Source organism: Apis dorsata, unplaced genomic scaffold (assembly GCF_000469605.1).
Source record: "Apis dorsata unplaced genomic scaffold, Apis dorsata 1.3 scaffold_7, whole genome shotgun sequence".
Lineage (NCBI taxonomy): Eukaryota > Metazoa > Arthropoda > Insecta > Hymenoptera > Apidae > Apis > Apis dorsata.
This window is the reverse complement of record NW_006263310.1, coordinates 23,114-39,661: the sequence shown is the minus strand read 5'-3', so window position 1 is coordinate 39,661 and position 16,548 is coordinate 23,114. Positions and strand designations below refer to the sequence as shown.

Below are 16,548 nucleotides of genomic sequence, written 5' to 3'. Positions count from 1 at the left end.
TTTTTTTTTTTTTTTTTTTTTTTCTTGCGATTCAATAAGATCTTGCATTTCAAGGAAGGTCTATGATGTGACAGGTACCCGTGTAATCGACAATGCCGAACAGTGTCACGACACAACAATGTTAAACAAATGATAACAATGATCGTCCAACGAGGTGCGATAAATCACTTATTGGATAAATCATCGTTGATTAATTAATCAGTATTATGTATCGTAAATATATATATATTATATATATATATTTCCACTTCGTTGGATTTTTCGTTCATGAATAAAATTTGTTATCGTTCGTTTCGACATTACCCACCATTGTTTCGACGTTGTCGATTGCTCGAGTGGCCATTGTATTATAAATTTCCTCCGAAATTTGTGAACCTATTCGTGAATCGTAGAAAGCGATTACCTATGAATACCGCCAACTCCGAAACGAATAGTATCATTCTTGAGTATCAGTGAATTACAATCAAGTATAAATATAAATGAATATCAATGAACTTTCGCATTACGTATTTTACAGGGTAGTTATACTTAATTTTTATTATTATCATTAACGTAGCTACGCAATCGTGGCGGTACTTTGCTTCGTTCGATGCTCTGTACGCGCCTCTGATCGCTGTCGATGTATTAGACCTAAGTGAGAGACACGTAATTCATACACACCATGTATATGTATCATTTAATTGTTCATACGAATAAACTGAACGATTAAGTATTCAAATTGCACTGATCGTTCCATTCTCACCTGCTTTTTCCTTTGGATTGTGGAAATTAACAAGTCGGGAAACTTACAGGATGATTTCGAATTTGAACGAACCTCGAAGTTTTGAATCGCAAGTAAGATAGTAAACTAATAGTACGTATGAAAAGAATTAATAATTAATCTTTCAATCTTTCTTATTTATAAAAATATATTGGAAAGAATTCGAGAATGTCGAAATTCCCAAAGATCATTAAAATTATAATGGATAGAATATTAAATATTCTTTTAATCTAATTTAACAAAAAAATTTCTTCCTTTAATAAAAATCTTGAGATAATTTCTTGAAAAAGAATTTTCGACATTTTTTCGATTTCACCCACACATTGATTTAACATTTATTTTAAAGATTGATTGTTAAAGAAAGATGTGAAGAAAATAAAACGTTCTGTTATATTAAAAAAAAAAAAAAGAAAAAGAAAATTAAAGAAGAATTTCCAGAAGGATGATGCTTCTCTAACGAGCGAAGAAAGTTTCGTATAGGATTGTAAACAATTAATCGAAGAGCGGATAGTAAACGGTATACGCTGGAAGCGTTGTGTGTTGGAGAAGGGCGCGTATACGTTTCCCCCGGGTCATTAATCGGCGGTAGACCGAGCGGCGCACATTCGTGCGTGTACCTCGCTCCTCGAAGGTTCGGCTGTCGTGTTAACGGTTATTTCTTTCTGTGACACGAAGAAAGAGGATCGCCTTGACGGTTGCTTCGTAGAGTGTGAAAGGCTAACTTTAACGTTCCCGGTAGTCGAAGAGGGAAACGTTTCCGGTACGGTCGACGCAGCTGTCGTCCAATACAACGTCAAACACAGTGGAACGAGACGATATGATACCACGATGAATTTTATGTGAACATCTCGCGCGTATTCGATATTTCTCCCGTCGTAAAAAAGAAAAAGAAAAGTATGTGTTGGATTGTGGCGTAAGATGGATCGTGTAGTGATGTAAAATTGGTACACGAAAATTGAACGATCGACCAAATCTGTCTGTAGATTTTTATGCGAAGATAAAAGAAAGTAAGTTTAACATGCAATACTTTTTTGTATATATTTTTCATTTTCAGCATTTCTATATATATGTATATTTTTTTTTTTTTTCGATGTGGAATTGTAAAATATTTCTTTTCTTTTTTTGCATGTTCTCTATTATTCAATGTATAACACATTTTTTTTCATAATTATTGTTGAACAATCGTATGATCGAAGTAACGTGCGCTTGTGCATAATCGAAATCGATACTGCTTAGGACAGCTTTAATTTCCATCCGCGATCTACCCTTGAAATTCAATAGTCTTATATTAAAAATGCAATATGTATATGTGTATCGTACGTGTAGAATTAAGTTCATTGACAAGCCCTTGTCTGGTGAATAAGAAAGGCGTTAAAGTTGCTCGTAGTTTAATTTAACTAGTTACCCTTGAAGAGTAAGTCTCGAACGAGCGGTTTCGGTTGCAGTCAAATTCCTTGAGAACAGGTTAAAGGCTAAAAATATTCTTTGGATACCTTTCTATTTTTTTTTTTTTTTCCAGCATCCTTTCACATTCTCGACAAACAACGGAATTGTGTCAGAATAGTTTATTCGTGTCTCGAATTCGGATTCCACGAATATCGTTGTTTTCGTTCGAAACGACAAGACGATTTTTCCATTTTCCAGCAAGTGTATGCAATAAAGGCGTCGCGGCGCCCCGCGTCGTGTTGTGCCGTGTCGTGTCGTGGAGAACCGGTAATGACGTGAAAGTGCATCCAGAAGCGAAGGAACGATCTAGCAAACGGCGGGTCCCCGTTCCCTTGGCAGTTTGGTTTCGTTCGAGACAGCCTCCTTAACTCGTATCTCAAGTCCGTGGAAAAAAAAAAAAGAAATCGTCGCAATCTCGGTGATCGAACTTTATTTATATCGATCGAATGTCGAAAACTTCTTTTAAATTATTTTCGAGAGGTCGTAGATTTTCGCGCACTCGTTTTCCTTCGAAAACGCGTTGTTGACTCGTTTATTCGTATATTCAAATAAAAAGGAAAAAATTTAATAGAAAAGGGATCCTTCGAATAAAAGATTAGATCGTAGAAGAAGCTATATAGAAGAGGCTATGGTATAACGTACATATATATACATTTATATATATATATACTTATCGCGGTAAATGCAGCAGTGTCAAGTGCTCTATGCGAATAAGGTTTCTAAATATCTAGTTACTCGGTGTCACGTATTACGCGATTTTTTTCGATCGCGATTCCTATCGTGCGATTCTTAATAACGTGACAATATGTTGCGTGACGCGCGCGTGTGCGCGCGTGTACATGTGCCCGCGCGTGTCATCCGTATTGTAATTGTTGATTTTTTGCATAGGTGTCAAGAAGCGAACGATATTGAATTGGACGAAGAGGAAGAGGAGGAGGAGGAGGAGGAGGAGGGGAAGGAGGAGAAAAGGTGGAGAAAAGAAAGTGCACGGAGTTAATCGAGAGGGTTATTTCTCGCTAAGAGAGGAAATACTCGTCGTAGATGGTATTTGGTGTGAATAGAAAACAGTGAATAGAAACTGAAAAGCGTGAATCGATATATATATATATATATATAGAAGACGGAGTTGAACAGAGACGAAAATTGAATTTCACGATGATGTTGATGCGCCTGCACGCCGCGGCTAATGTACCGAGGAAACGTTGATGGAGGAGAAGAGGATCGTTTTAACGGGTCGAAGATGACTGTCGCGATGGAGCACAAGCGTAAGAGCTCGTGGGACTCGAAGGTGAGACGTATGTGGCGCACTTTCCCCCTAATAGTAGTAGTAGTAGTACTAGTAGTAGTAGTACAAGCTTTCCTCTCGTTACTCGTTCGAATCGTCTCGCGGTTAATTAAACGACCGTCGTTGGCCGCCGTGTGAAATCGGGCGCGAAAGAAAATGTAAGAAAAAAAGTTCGATGAGAAATTCGATGAACGACACAAGGTGCACATTGTCTCGCCACGAAAGTGTGACGATCCTTCTCTCGCCAGAGAACTTTCGGCATACCATTAACACGTTTTTCTCTCTATAGGGGGAGCGGCAGGGAGGGGAGGGGGGAACGGCTGCGAAAGAAAACACGGGCTGTGTGCGAATTATTTTTTGCGGTCGCGTCGCACCGCGCCGGACGGTCATTAACTGAATTATACTCGGGCTGCGGCGAGCCAATACAGTTGCGCAAACTTGACGAACGAAACTTTGGCGCGAAACAAACGTAGGCATCGATTCCATCGGAAAGGATCTTTTCAACCGCGAAAATATTAAGTCACAAACAAATGCCTACGCGCTCCTCGACGGAAAGCTAGGTTAGATGAGGAACAAAGAACGATGCGTTAGCAGGGTTGGGTTACCCTGGGTTGGGCCCTCCTCTCCTCGCGATGCACCGTTATTCCGTTTACCGACCGTTGCCCAATCCTCCAATCCGGCATTCCGTTCGAATTATAACGCGAGGTGGCGTTTGTCATTATTCACGGAGAGGAGCAGCGGGATTAAATCGCACACGATCTCTTGGCGTAGTGGGAATCAATTTTCGAGGGAAATTGTGTTCGTGTGTTGTGTGTGTGTGTGTGTGTGAGTGAAAGAGGGAGAAATATACGGGGAAAAAGAAAGAGAACGATTCGCATTTCGTAAAGATAACGGTCGATAAAGCGATAACGATTGCTCTGCGTTTATTCTATTGCCCAGCCATCAGGTTAGGTGCACGCACGTGCCCCGTATATATATATATATATGTACTAGCCAGTGTAGACCGCTAACCGATTGTAATTTAAAGCAAGCAGAACTCGTTCCTAGATTCTTGCTCTTTTGGAAAGGTACTCAGACGTTTGGAATAACGGTAATAACGGTCAAGAAAGTCACGAGGAACCGGGCGAGCCAATGAAACTTGGTAGATTCTTTCCTTGGGTCGATGACACCGTTTCTTTCTTCGCGACAGACAGACGTTCTATTCTTATCTCTTCGAAATCGACGAAATTCGAACAACGATCGTCCCGTTCCAAACGAAACGGTGAACGATAAACACGGGGGGGGGGGCGACATGGAGCAACACGATGGAAACAAACACGAATGAGATCAAAATCGATTTTTTGCGATTCTTCTTGGTTGATTATCGTTCGATTCTATTCTTGCGGAACCAGAACGAAGAAACTTTCGCGAAAGTTTGATCACCGATGGAAAGCGCTTTTCTAACGTGCACTGTCAGCTCTTCATTTTTCTCGGCCTTAAAGCCATCGACCGTGTCCATTAACGGAAACGTTCTCTTAGATTCAACTAGTTTAAGAGCACATCTTAATCTCTTCGGCCGATCTCTCTGATCTCTTCGTTCGTTCACCGACACTGAATTCTACTTTCCAACCTGATGCGCTCAAATTTCGATCGATCGGTTGAATTGATTAAATCCTTGTTTAAACGGATCGCGAAATTATCGACCCGTGCATTCCCTTTTTTTTTTCGCGTTGGATCATAGGATCCGCCTTTCATCGCCGTTCCTTCAGCAAGAAAAGATCGAGTCTCTTGACCTTTCAGCCGCGTTGCATCGCCGAGGAAAGAAATACTTTTACCGCGCGCTAACGCCGCCCGTTAAAGAATTTTCGTTGCGAATAATAATTTGCACTCGCGTATCTTCCTTCTTCGATCGATCGTGCTCGATTAATGAAAAAAAAGTGCTGTAAGGAATATTGTGAAAACGAGCGTTTCCTACGAGAATCTACAAGATTTCCATTATCGAGCCAGGTTTCGAAGAGTACAAAGGTTTCGTGCTCAAACTTTCATTCGGCTTTCGTAATATCGCCATTGTTCGTCAAAGACACCCCTTGTCTCGATTAATTACGCAACGTACGCGAATAAAATCCCTATTTGTCTTTAGTTTCGAACACGCTTTTATGCCTGATTTATTCGCTTTTATCGCTCGTTGTTCCAACCTGTGACTCGCAATTTCTTCTAAAAAGGAATGATGATGCAACGAAAATGACGAAAGACGAAAAATTTACTTTTCCTCGCCAAGAAAGTATTCGGGAAGTAAACATTCGATTTTTAGAGAATTCACGTGAGGATAAAAAGAAAAGAAAGAAAAAAAAAACTTTCTCAAGAATTATTTTTTCCCAAGTAATCTTTACATCGAGAGTGAAAATTGTGTACTTGCATACTTTCACTTTGAAATAATTTTCCTTCTTATTTTTTATTAATACGTTCAGAGTGAAAATTCTTACAATCAATATCGATGTTTTCTATTGAAAAAAATAAAATCTAAAACCTAAAAATATTAAGACTCATTTTCACAACAATGTCCATTGACAATGTCCAATGACAAGAGAACAATTTTTGAAAGTTAAACCTAAGTCCAACTCTAAATGAATATTCCAATCGCGTTGAAAGAAGCGTCGAAGAAAGTGGAAAACTAAGTGAAAATTTTCTAATTCTCTAACGAAAAAAAAAATAAATAATTCACTTATTTTTGATTAATAGACACCGTCGATATCCTTTATAGTGAAAAATAAATATTCAATTTTCGATAGCAACTTTTACCCTCACTAGTATACGCACCCTACGAGACCAACGAATATTCATGCATCGAAAGAAGCGTCGAAAGTCGGGATCGGTGGAAAAGGTAGCGATCCATCTTTGGTACGGAGCGTGTGCCGAACGTAACATTTGAACGAGGGCGTAGGCCCCTTTGTGCATTCGCGCGGATACACGCGAGCATTGTGACTGTGTTGGTGACGAATGTGCACGCGCATCGGTGCCAGGACGATTACACGGCCGCTTACACACTTAGCGCGCGCGTCACAGAAGATAAGCTCATTGCTCCCGACGTGGATGTTTAACTGGTGGTCGTACGCGATATATATACGCACACACATACACATCGCCGTATCGTAGCGCTATATCGTGTATCCGTGGCACTCCGTGTTAAATGCACGCGCAAAATCGCACGCAACTTGAACGTGTTTGAACGCACGCTTCGAACCTGTTGTTACGTAACATTTCGAGAATTACTTCGTAATTTTAATCGCGGAACATTTACAAGCGTTCTTTAAGATATTATGGACGGTACGTTTTTTCATTTATTTATAGGAGGTGTCTGGTTGTAAGACATGCAAATTATTGAGAAATCTATTTGCCGTAATGGTGAAGTCTGAAAATCCTTTCAAAAGATACGTAATCTGTAATGTGTAAATTTCATTTCTTTTTGATTTTTCTCGAATTTCGAATCTGTCTCTTTCATTTAGAATAGGAAGTGTGTAATTGGGCCAGTAATTGAAAAAAAAAAAGAGTTCATATAAATTTATGTCGAAGATATTTAAAAGGAAAATTTTTTCAAGACTCGTTAAATAATAATTTTCATCGATTGTTTGTTTAATGTGTTCAAAATTCTTGCAAAAGGAAGAAATTAAAACGATAGAAAAAATCTCGAAATTTATAATTCTTATTAATACTGTAATTATAAGTTTGATTCCATATCGAACACCCTATATAAGTAAATTAGAAAATAAGAAGAAAAGAATTGTGTTTCATTTGGATTGCAAGACGGAAATAGAGAAATTGTTAATGCGAGTCGTGCTTCGCCGAGAAATCTCGGCAATGCCTGCTCCGTCGTCGTGTCTAGACAAATCTAGAGGCAAAAGAAAGGAGGGAAAGATTCCCAACGTTTCTTCGAACCAGAGAAACGATGCCAAACGATACATACCTGATACTTTTAATCGAGCTTTTCTTTCGTAATTTTCTCTTCCTTTCATCGAAATAATTACACAGTCAATTAATCGAAATCTTTTTTTCTTTTTTTTTTTTTGTTTTTCTTTTCAGATATCGGTAAGCACGGTAAGCACGAGAAGATTCAGTCGTGCAGGGACACCGAGTTCGATCCTGTCATCGGACAGTGACATTCGATTTACGAGAAAACTCGGTGGACAGTATCGTTGCGGATGCTGCGTGTTAGCCGCGTTTCTACTTTTCCTTCTCTTCTCTGGAGTCTCCATATATCTCGGATGTAAGTACAACAAGTTCAAGTTTCTTGCGTTTAAACGTGAAATAGAAATTTCGATTCGAAACGTTTAATAATTTCTATTCGATGTTTGCTCAACCAAGGAAGTTTTAAACGCATTAGAAATTTCGCTCTTGCGCTTTCTCCACTTCGAACGACGAAGTCGATTCAAGCGAAACTGTAAATATGAAGTTACTCGGTTAACCGACGGCCGATGATTTGCTAGATATGAAATGTATTGCTTTTTTTACAAAATGGATGAGCTATTCACGGTGTCTGAACATTTTGCGAAGCGTGAAGTGTGATCGTCTTCCCTCGTTTGTAAGAATGTGCTTTCCGCCTTGTGAATGCGTATGCACTTCACCTTGAGATTGCATTCGTGCGTGCGATAAACAGGTAACGAAGAAATAGCGGAAAAATAGAATCTTCGTCTAATTAATGCACGGTTGATAAATAGGTAACGGTAAATGGAAGAGAAAGAATGTAAAATAAGTAGAACTTTACGATACTCGGTAAACTAATTCTAAGAGATTTTTAAGAATATTTCAGAAATTATATAAAATGTAAATGATATGGAAAAATAAACGAGATCGAATAGACGTCGAATAACTGTTTAGTTGATTATGATGTTAAAAGAATATCTCGATCTATATAGTGATCTTATCGAGTTTGGTAAGCTAAGAGAAAAAAGAAGAAGTGGATGATGCGGCCAGAGCCCATTGAGGTCTTTCAGCGTGCAAACATAACGGTTCGGCCGAGTTACCGAGAAAATACGTTTACGTACACCGATTGGATGTTTTATCCGTAGACGATTTAAGCGCGAAAATTACATGGATTCTTAGACGAGAATCGATTTGCCAGGGAAGAAAGCGAATACAGCCGTGACGAAGCGCATATAACAGCGTATGGAGCACAGTCTACGATTCATGCTGCGCGACTAAAGAGAGGCAAAGGTCGAAGAAGATCCACGATCGTGTTGGGAGTCCAGCAAAGAGGCCTTGAAAGTAGCAGAGTTAACGGTCTGACCGAGTTATCGAGCCGTCCTACCTGTCACCCCTCCAACATTCGACCTCAAAGGGGGGATCCGTGTCCTTGAATCATTTCGATGCTTCATCATACTAACCGAATTCCCATTTCGAAAGTATTTCGCGTTCAAGGATTATCGAAGAAGATCGAAGTTGCTAACCTTTCGTTACGTCGAATTTAATTCCATTGTACATATGTGATATTCATACCTATATTCCGTTGCACATATAAAACAATATGGAGATTCAGAAACGAAAAGAAATATTCGGACAGCGATGAGAACGAGCCTTTATTTTGAAGCTTTATTCTAATGTTTAATTTTCTTTCTTTTACTCAGAATATATAATATGTACGTTTAGATAAAGATCGAGAGTGAAGGAATATTTTTGAAGTTTTTTCTTGAGCCGCGCGGACCATGGAGAATGTCCTTTTTATTACACTATACATCCAATTGACCGCTCGGTAGTAAAAATGCACGAGCCAATGAGGATTGTACTTTAACCTCTTTGGTTTATGCTTGTCAATTTTACATTTCATTCGTTTCGTATTTCTTGTTGCGTTCTCTATAGGAGAAAAATTCTATACTCGAAAGTTACTTCTAAGTGTAATGAAAATATCTGTTGTTAGCGTTGTTGTTTGCCCGATCCATAATCCGCAGAAGATCGTTCACTGGCCGCAAGAAATTGTATCGCGAACTGAAAAAATAATCTTTGCGGCGTAAAAATAATCGACCAAAGGAACGGTGAAAGGTGAGCCTCGAGCCGTCTCGCTGCCCGGTTGCCCTCAATTCCTTAGTTTGTATTTTCATTTATTGATTCGTTGAATGTTAACTACGTTGAAAAATTGATAATAGTTTTGATATAAAACAATGGGCAGTACTGTACTAACATTCAAACAAAGGTTTTGTCTTAAGATGGTTATTTAGAAAGTATCATTGGACATAAACAGTATCTCCCTGATAGTCGCTAAAATGGAAATCGGTCGATTAACCTAAAGTGAAACTTGTTCATTCGTTCTATACCGTGTCGCGAGTTACTTGCCAATTACGATAAAAAGAATCAGTTTGACTCATATTGACATCGTAAATAATAGATTTTATAATATCAGATAAAAGTATCGATTCTTTCCATTTATTTTCAACAATAAGATATCGAATATATATCGAATAAATATCGTAATGTTGTATCGAACGGATAATCGTTGTTATTAAAATAATTGCTTAGAAATGTCATTTTTAATCGTTTGATTTTTATTAATTTTCTTTTCTAGATACGTTTTTAACGTCGGATCCTCCAGGTGATCAAATCTTCTTGGCTACATTCCGAGTGATCGAAGGCGATTCCTTCGTATCAGAATTAACAGATCCCTCTTCCGAAGCCTTTCGAATACGATCGCGAGAGTATCGTGATCGATTGAATCTAATATTTCGTCGTAGTTGGGTGAGAATTTCATTTCTTGCCGTGGAAATATTAGCACTCGATGGGTAAATATTTTTAATAAAACCAGCAATTTAATATGTTAAAGAAAAAAATAAAGAATTTGAAGCTTCAAATCTATAGATATATACAACTTTACTTCGAATTCATAAATATGTTTTAGTATATTTAAAAAAAATTAACGTATTTGAAGAATCGTTTCTGAAATTATATAATTTACTATGAATAGTGTATATACATATAAAATTCATAATCATCAATTCACGAATAAATGACATTCTCTTGATTTCGAAAAATTGAAACTATTTTCTTAATTGTTTAACTATTTATTGTACATATGCAGATCCGAAGGTGGAAATTTGGTGGTCCATTTCGAGATTCGGTTTGATCCACGATATCAGACTATTACTACCGCCGATATTGTTGAAATTCTTACACAAGAAATAAATCCTGAAACCTCAAAATATTTAACTAACTTAACGATCGAATTACCAAGTCTTGAAGTTCAAGAGAGCTTGAAAGCTCTCAATGCTCAAGTCGGTCTACAAACGACCATTGCGACACCTCCTCCAACAACTACACAACCACCTCCTAGAAGATGTACCAATTTAAATTTGTCTTACTGCAAGCATCTACCATACAACGTTACATCTTATCCAAATATATTGGGTCATCGTTCGTTGGCTGATGTGCAAGAGGATGTGATCGCTTTCAGGTACATATCTATTCGCGAACTCGAAACAAATTTTATCAAATGCATGATCATTGTGAATTCATACGATCTCGCTTCTACATTATTACAGAAACTTTTTCATTATAGAGAATTAGTCGATGCGGAATGTTATCGTTTGGCATACGACTTTGTATGCCAGATTTTACAACCGACATGTATATCCAGTCAACCGGAAGATCTACTGCAGTTACCTTGCAGAAGCTTCTGTAGAGAATTCTGGAACGGATGTGGCAATCGACTTCCGGATAAATTCAAACCGTTATTGGATTGTTCGAATTTCCCGGAATATGTGGATCAAGGTGGTTGTAGAGCAAAACCAGGTAAAGGAACATAACCTTTTATTTATTTTTCAAACAATGAAAAATAATAGAATGAATTTCTATAATTATTGAGCGTTATTATATATATATATATATATATATATATATGTATATATAGGATGTGTGCAAGCGCTTCAAGCAAAAGCATTGTCACCGAGAATTTGCGATGGTGTAATTGATTGTCCTGATCTTTCGGATGAGAAAAATTGTGCTTATTGTCGAGACGGTTATATGCACTGTGGTGTAGGTAGAACTTGTATTCCACGTGGCAAAAGATGCGATGGAAAAATGGATTGCGCCAATGGCAGTGATGAAAAGGATTGTCGTATGTATCTTTCAGATTTATTTTTCATTCTAATTATTTTTTCTTATCGTAATAGAATTTCATCGCTTTCTCTATATTTTTTTCAGTTTCCTTAGCACCAAGTATTCGATCTCTTAAATCGCAACTTTCGGATACACCGTTCACGACAAAATATAACAATGAAGGATTTGTAGTATTCAACGAGAAAGGTACTATTGGTAAACTTTGCACCGCGAATCTGAATGCAACGTTACCAGGAACAGAAATGGAAAACGTTCTTCAAACTGTCGCCAACTCTTTATGCAGTATATTGACTTATACGTAAGTATATCATGCTTTGATTTTTGTAAACAAAGCATGTGAATATTTATTTCAAAAACAATCATTTTTCTTTATAGAGGAATGAAATCCGTAGAAGTTCGAATCGACGATGAAGAGAATATTCAATATGTGCATATGCAGGATCCATTAGCAACAGAGATCACATTCGTTAGAGCGCCCTGTCCAAGCAAAGAAGTTATGTACATCCAATGTTCTGAACTTGGTACGAGGCAAGCCTTAAAAGTTTTTTGTTTTTCCTATTTTATATGAATCTGCAAAATATAACTTATGTTTAGACTGCGGTGTACAATCTCTACATGCAAAAAGTGATAATCGAGGTCTTAATAAAATGGCCGAGCCAGGAGATTGGCCCTGGCACGTAGCTCTCTTTAAAGAAGAGATACACGTATGTGACGCCACACTTGTGGCGGAAAATTGGTTGATTACGACGGCATCTTGTTTTCAAGGGTATATTTTATTATTTTTAGATTATTTCCAATATAAAAATATATATGCAGCATTTCTTTGTATAACACAATCACAGACAGCCAAAGGCAGAATGGTCAGCGAGAATGGGTACTGTACGACTCTCGAGTATATCGCCATGGCAACAAGAGCGTAGAATCATAGGTATGATTAAATCACCGGTAGAAGGAAGCACAACTGTTTTATTAAAACTTGATCGACCTGTGACCACATTTTCGGATTTTGTAAGACCGGTATGTTTGCCTTCGAATCAAGATCCACCAATGAATTCAACTCATTGTAATACCCTCGGATGGGCTAGAAATCGTGAGTATTAAGTTTAATTATATACGATACTTAGGTTTTAGGTGTATCTCGAAATTCTAAGATTATATTATATCATTGCTTCGATACACATTACATAAAAATATAAGTAACTATATATTACATATATATGTAACACGCGTGTATTTTTTTATTTGTCACATCAAGAAAAGAATGCTAAAGCGAAACGAGTTATACAATATCCACGTTGCGGTTATTGTGACCTCATAAAGTGATCTTACCGATATCAATATAATAAAGTAATTTATTATTATTTATAATCATAAATATTAGTAGGTACTTTACAATATTATTGATATATTACTAAAAAGAAATCGTTACGATTAATAAAAAATGTAAGAATTCATTTAATGACTCATTGTCTCTTAAAAAAATGATTTTTTTTTTAACTAGGAGATTTGCTGCAAAGGGTACAGCTTAGACACAGTGCGATGGAACGATGCGAAAATATTAGTATTGCATCGGTAAATAGTATTTGCACAGAACCGGCATATTTTACTGACGACTGTAATGTAAGTGATTTATGATTACTGTATGTAAAAGTCATAAAGAAATGTCTAAAATCATAAAATTATTATTTAAAATATTTACAGGAAGAAGAATTTGCTGGAAGTCCTATGTTATGTCTTCAACCAGACAGTCATAAATGGGCACTAACAGGTGTCGGTAGTTGGCGAATAGCGTGTTCAAAGACCGGTACTGAAAGGCCACGATTGTACGATAAAATTTCCTCTAATATCGCTTGGATAAAATCTACGATTTTTATCTAAAATATTATTTAAATAAATCAATATGGACTGACAGGGACTGAAATTGCAATACATATACATATACACTATAGAATCATTTTTCGCTTCATCCAATTTTTCTATTGTATCTAATAGACTGTAAAATATACATATATTGTAAATTTATAATTGCGTAAAATCGTGTCATCTTATCGTGGCATACATTTTTCGTGTCGGTTCGGTTTGAATCGATTGTATAGTTTTATCAAAGATTCGTTGTTATATCATTGTTCGTATGATATCTACATATATGTTATCGCGTTGTAAAGAAAACAAAAATTATTTTATTAAAGTATAGTCGAAAAAAATAATATGCAAAATTCTTTTTTAAAGATAAATTTGTTTGTTGCAGTATGTATATGTCGCAATATGTATATTTTTCTATTAATCATATTTTTTCTATTATTATTATTATATAAATAGATGTTTTATAAAATTTATCATAGAATAATGAAGATAGATAGTGAAGTATGATTGGTAAGGTTGATATTCTATATTTAATGATCGTTACTGTGCGAAGAAAGTTGTGCGCAGAGTCAAGATATAAATGGTGGGAGGTTTCAATCAGGGTTACTTAATATAATGCTCTTCATGTGCAGAGCAGAGTCTTAGTTCTGCAAATGCGTTGTCAGTTTTTGCGACGGTGTATAGATCAAATCGAATCCAATTTACTCAGTGTGACCAAAAATATGGTAAGAAAATCTCTATTAATAAAACTCTTTGATTTATTTATAATTGTAGAAAATATTACGTAACTGTAATATAAATTTTAAGAGATATCGCGTTTCAAATAAATACAAATATAAATGATGCAACTTAATACTTTTATTTTTGTCATAAATATACAATGAAATATAGAATGAAATATATATTAAATAATTATAAATTAAGCATAATACATGCAAATTAATTTATTATCAGAGATTTTATATATAATTGACAACAATTAACGATATTAAGTTGGAGACAAATTATATATTTCATTATCTTAATTTTTAATTAAAGTTCCAATCACCAATATTTTATAAAAAAGAATTGATTTTTTTTTATCGAAATATTTTCTTAAGGAGTCAAAAAGGAATATTTCGGACTTAGCAAAAATCGAGGAAGTTGTTGATCATCCGATTGAGTTGTTCAGGATTTGGCATGATGAAGCACGAAGATACAATCCGAGAGCGCCAGACACCTGTTGCTTGGCTACAACTTCAAAGTTGGTATTGATTGTTGCCTTGAATTATATATTGTACATGAATTATGTATTGTACATGAATTATGTATTGTATATGAATTATATATTATATTCATTTTTTAATGAAAAATTTTGTTACAGAGATTGTAAAGTGTCTGCAAGAAACGTTGTTCTTCGAGAATTTGATAATGATGGTTTTGTAATTGTAACGGATATTCGGAGTAAAAAGATTGATAATTTAGTAAGTTTATACGAAATTTTAACATTTGACTTTTTTATTTATTAATCACTTTTGATAATTATAGGAAAATATTCCATATGCTGCAATGTGTTATCTTTGGTTTTATGTAAATGAGCAGGATCAGGAGATCAGCAAACAGGTGCATAATAAAATCAAATAATCGTATGTTTAATAAACACATAATATCATAACGTTTATAGATAAGAATAGAAGGCATTATGAAAAAATTGGAGAAGGAAAATTTCAAGCATCTATATGATAGAGAGCCATTGTTTTGTAAAATCCGGTCTCATATATGCAAACAAGGACATAATATCGATTGGGATGAATTAAAACAGCAACATGATGAAATATTTGATTCAGTTCGTAAAGGAGAAAATGATTTACCGATGCCGGATCATTTGTAAGTTTATCTACAAACATTTAACCTGATAATGAATATTCCATATTTAAATGTTGTTTCAGCGTTGGATACAAACTTTTTCCGACAATGATGGAATTTTATTTTGCAAGAGATTATTTTATAGGTGATCGTATATTATATCGTAAAGATACATTGAATAATTCTTGGAAGAAACATCGTATAGCAGCATAATATCATACATTAAATAGATGATTATTGCAATTTATTATTCCATAATAAATTTCCATAATAATATTTGAAAATTTTAGAAAAAAATTATTTTTAAAATCTAATTATTCTATATCCTATCCCTTTTTTATTGATTTCCATCATTAACACATGAGAAAATCCATGATAATCGAATTTATACAAATTAAATACAATAATTTTCTCTATTTATATTTTTATTATGGATAAAAATATAAAAAAAACGAAAAAGATTTTCTATATGAGTATTTTAAATTTAAATTCAATTGGTGCCATGAAATGGCGCTTAAATTCCAGTGTATCGAACCGGTATTAGTCACGTGACATGCGCAAAGGATTGTACGCATAAGAATGAATAAGAGAAGTCCTATCGGCTGGAGCCGCGTTTTATTGCGTTGCGCGCAGGTCTGAAATTCCGTAAGAGCCTGTTTGATCCTCGATGTATAAAGAATACCTTTGACCTATACCATGAACAGTGTTCACCGGTCATCGGATCGAGAACACGCTAAAAGTACTGCGTGATTCGTTAAGAAAATGCATAAGCATGCGGTCGACTTTAATCGTACACACAAAATCGCCTATCTTCTCCTCGAAGATGGTTCGGTCTTCCCGGGAAGACATTTCGGCGCGGAGAGACCGGTCGATGGTGAAATAGGTGAGTGTACGAGCAACACGTGCTCGTCCATTACGTCTACGCACGTGCATGGCTGTTTCCATGATATAACTTTATCTGTCGTTATTTTTCTGTTATGTATATATACATTTGATTTTAATTCAATAAGCATGATCGTTGTTCCCTTTAATTGAGCTATTCTGAAACGGATGCTTGAGTAAAAAACAAGAATGATATTTATACGTGATTTTTACAGACAGTGAATATTAAATAACCACGTGGATATTAAAATCATTTTATTACAACTCTGTTTTCATATGTTATCGTTTATTAAACAATCATCGCATTACTGCACTTCATGCAAGAAATTTTTTTATGTATCAGACATGTTTTGTTTATTTTTTCTGTGATACTTATCTTTATACTGACAGC

The 16,548-nt window shown here is 35.8% G+C and overlaps 3 protein-coding genes across 3 annotated transcripts in view; all 3 read left to right on the top strand.

Annotated features, from left to right (window-relative positions):
* The first annotated feature begins 2,888 nt into the window (after positions 1-2,888).
* LOC102680779 (atrial natriuretic peptide-converting enzyme) lies at positions 2,889-14,155 on the top strand. Its single transcript, XM_006607603.2, has 12 exons — positions 2,889-3,494; positions 7,548-7,731; positions 10,021-10,234; positions 10,531-10,902; positions 11,008-11,240; positions 11,359-11,565; positions 11,652-11,865; positions 11,943-12,088; positions 12,162-12,333; positions 12,410-12,657; positions 13,069-13,187; positions 13,269-14,155. The coding sequence occupies exons 1-12, from the start codon at positions 3,393-3,395 to the stop codon at positions 13,443-13,445; spliced, it is 2,388 nt and encodes a 795-aa protein (XP_006607666.1). The 5' UTR covers positions 2,889-3,392; the 3' UTR covers positions 13,446-14,155.
* Positions 14,014-15,562, top strand: LOC102680923 (pyridoxine/pyridoxamine 5'-phosphate oxidase). The gene is made up of 6 exons (XM_006607604.2): positions 14,014-14,155; positions 14,531-14,673; positions 14,794-14,893; positions 14,958-15,032; positions 15,094-15,296; positions 15,359-15,562. The coding sequence occupies exons 1-6, from the start codon at positions 14,084-14,086 to the stop codon at positions 15,486-15,488; spliced, it is 723 nt and encodes a 240-aa protein (XP_006607667.1). The 5' UTR covers positions 14,014-14,083; the 3' UTR covers positions 15,489-15,562.
* A 198-nt stretch (positions 15,563-15,760) lies between these two features.
* Positions 15,761-16,548, top strand: part of LOC102681140 (CAD protein) — a 17,738-nt gene continuing 16,950 nt past the window's right edge. The window contains 1 exon segment of the mRNA XM_031508682.1: positions 15,761-16,158. Within this exon segment, the coding sequence (XP_031364542.1) occupies positions 15,972-16,158 (187 nt within the window). The 5' untranslated portion in view covers positions 15,761-15,971.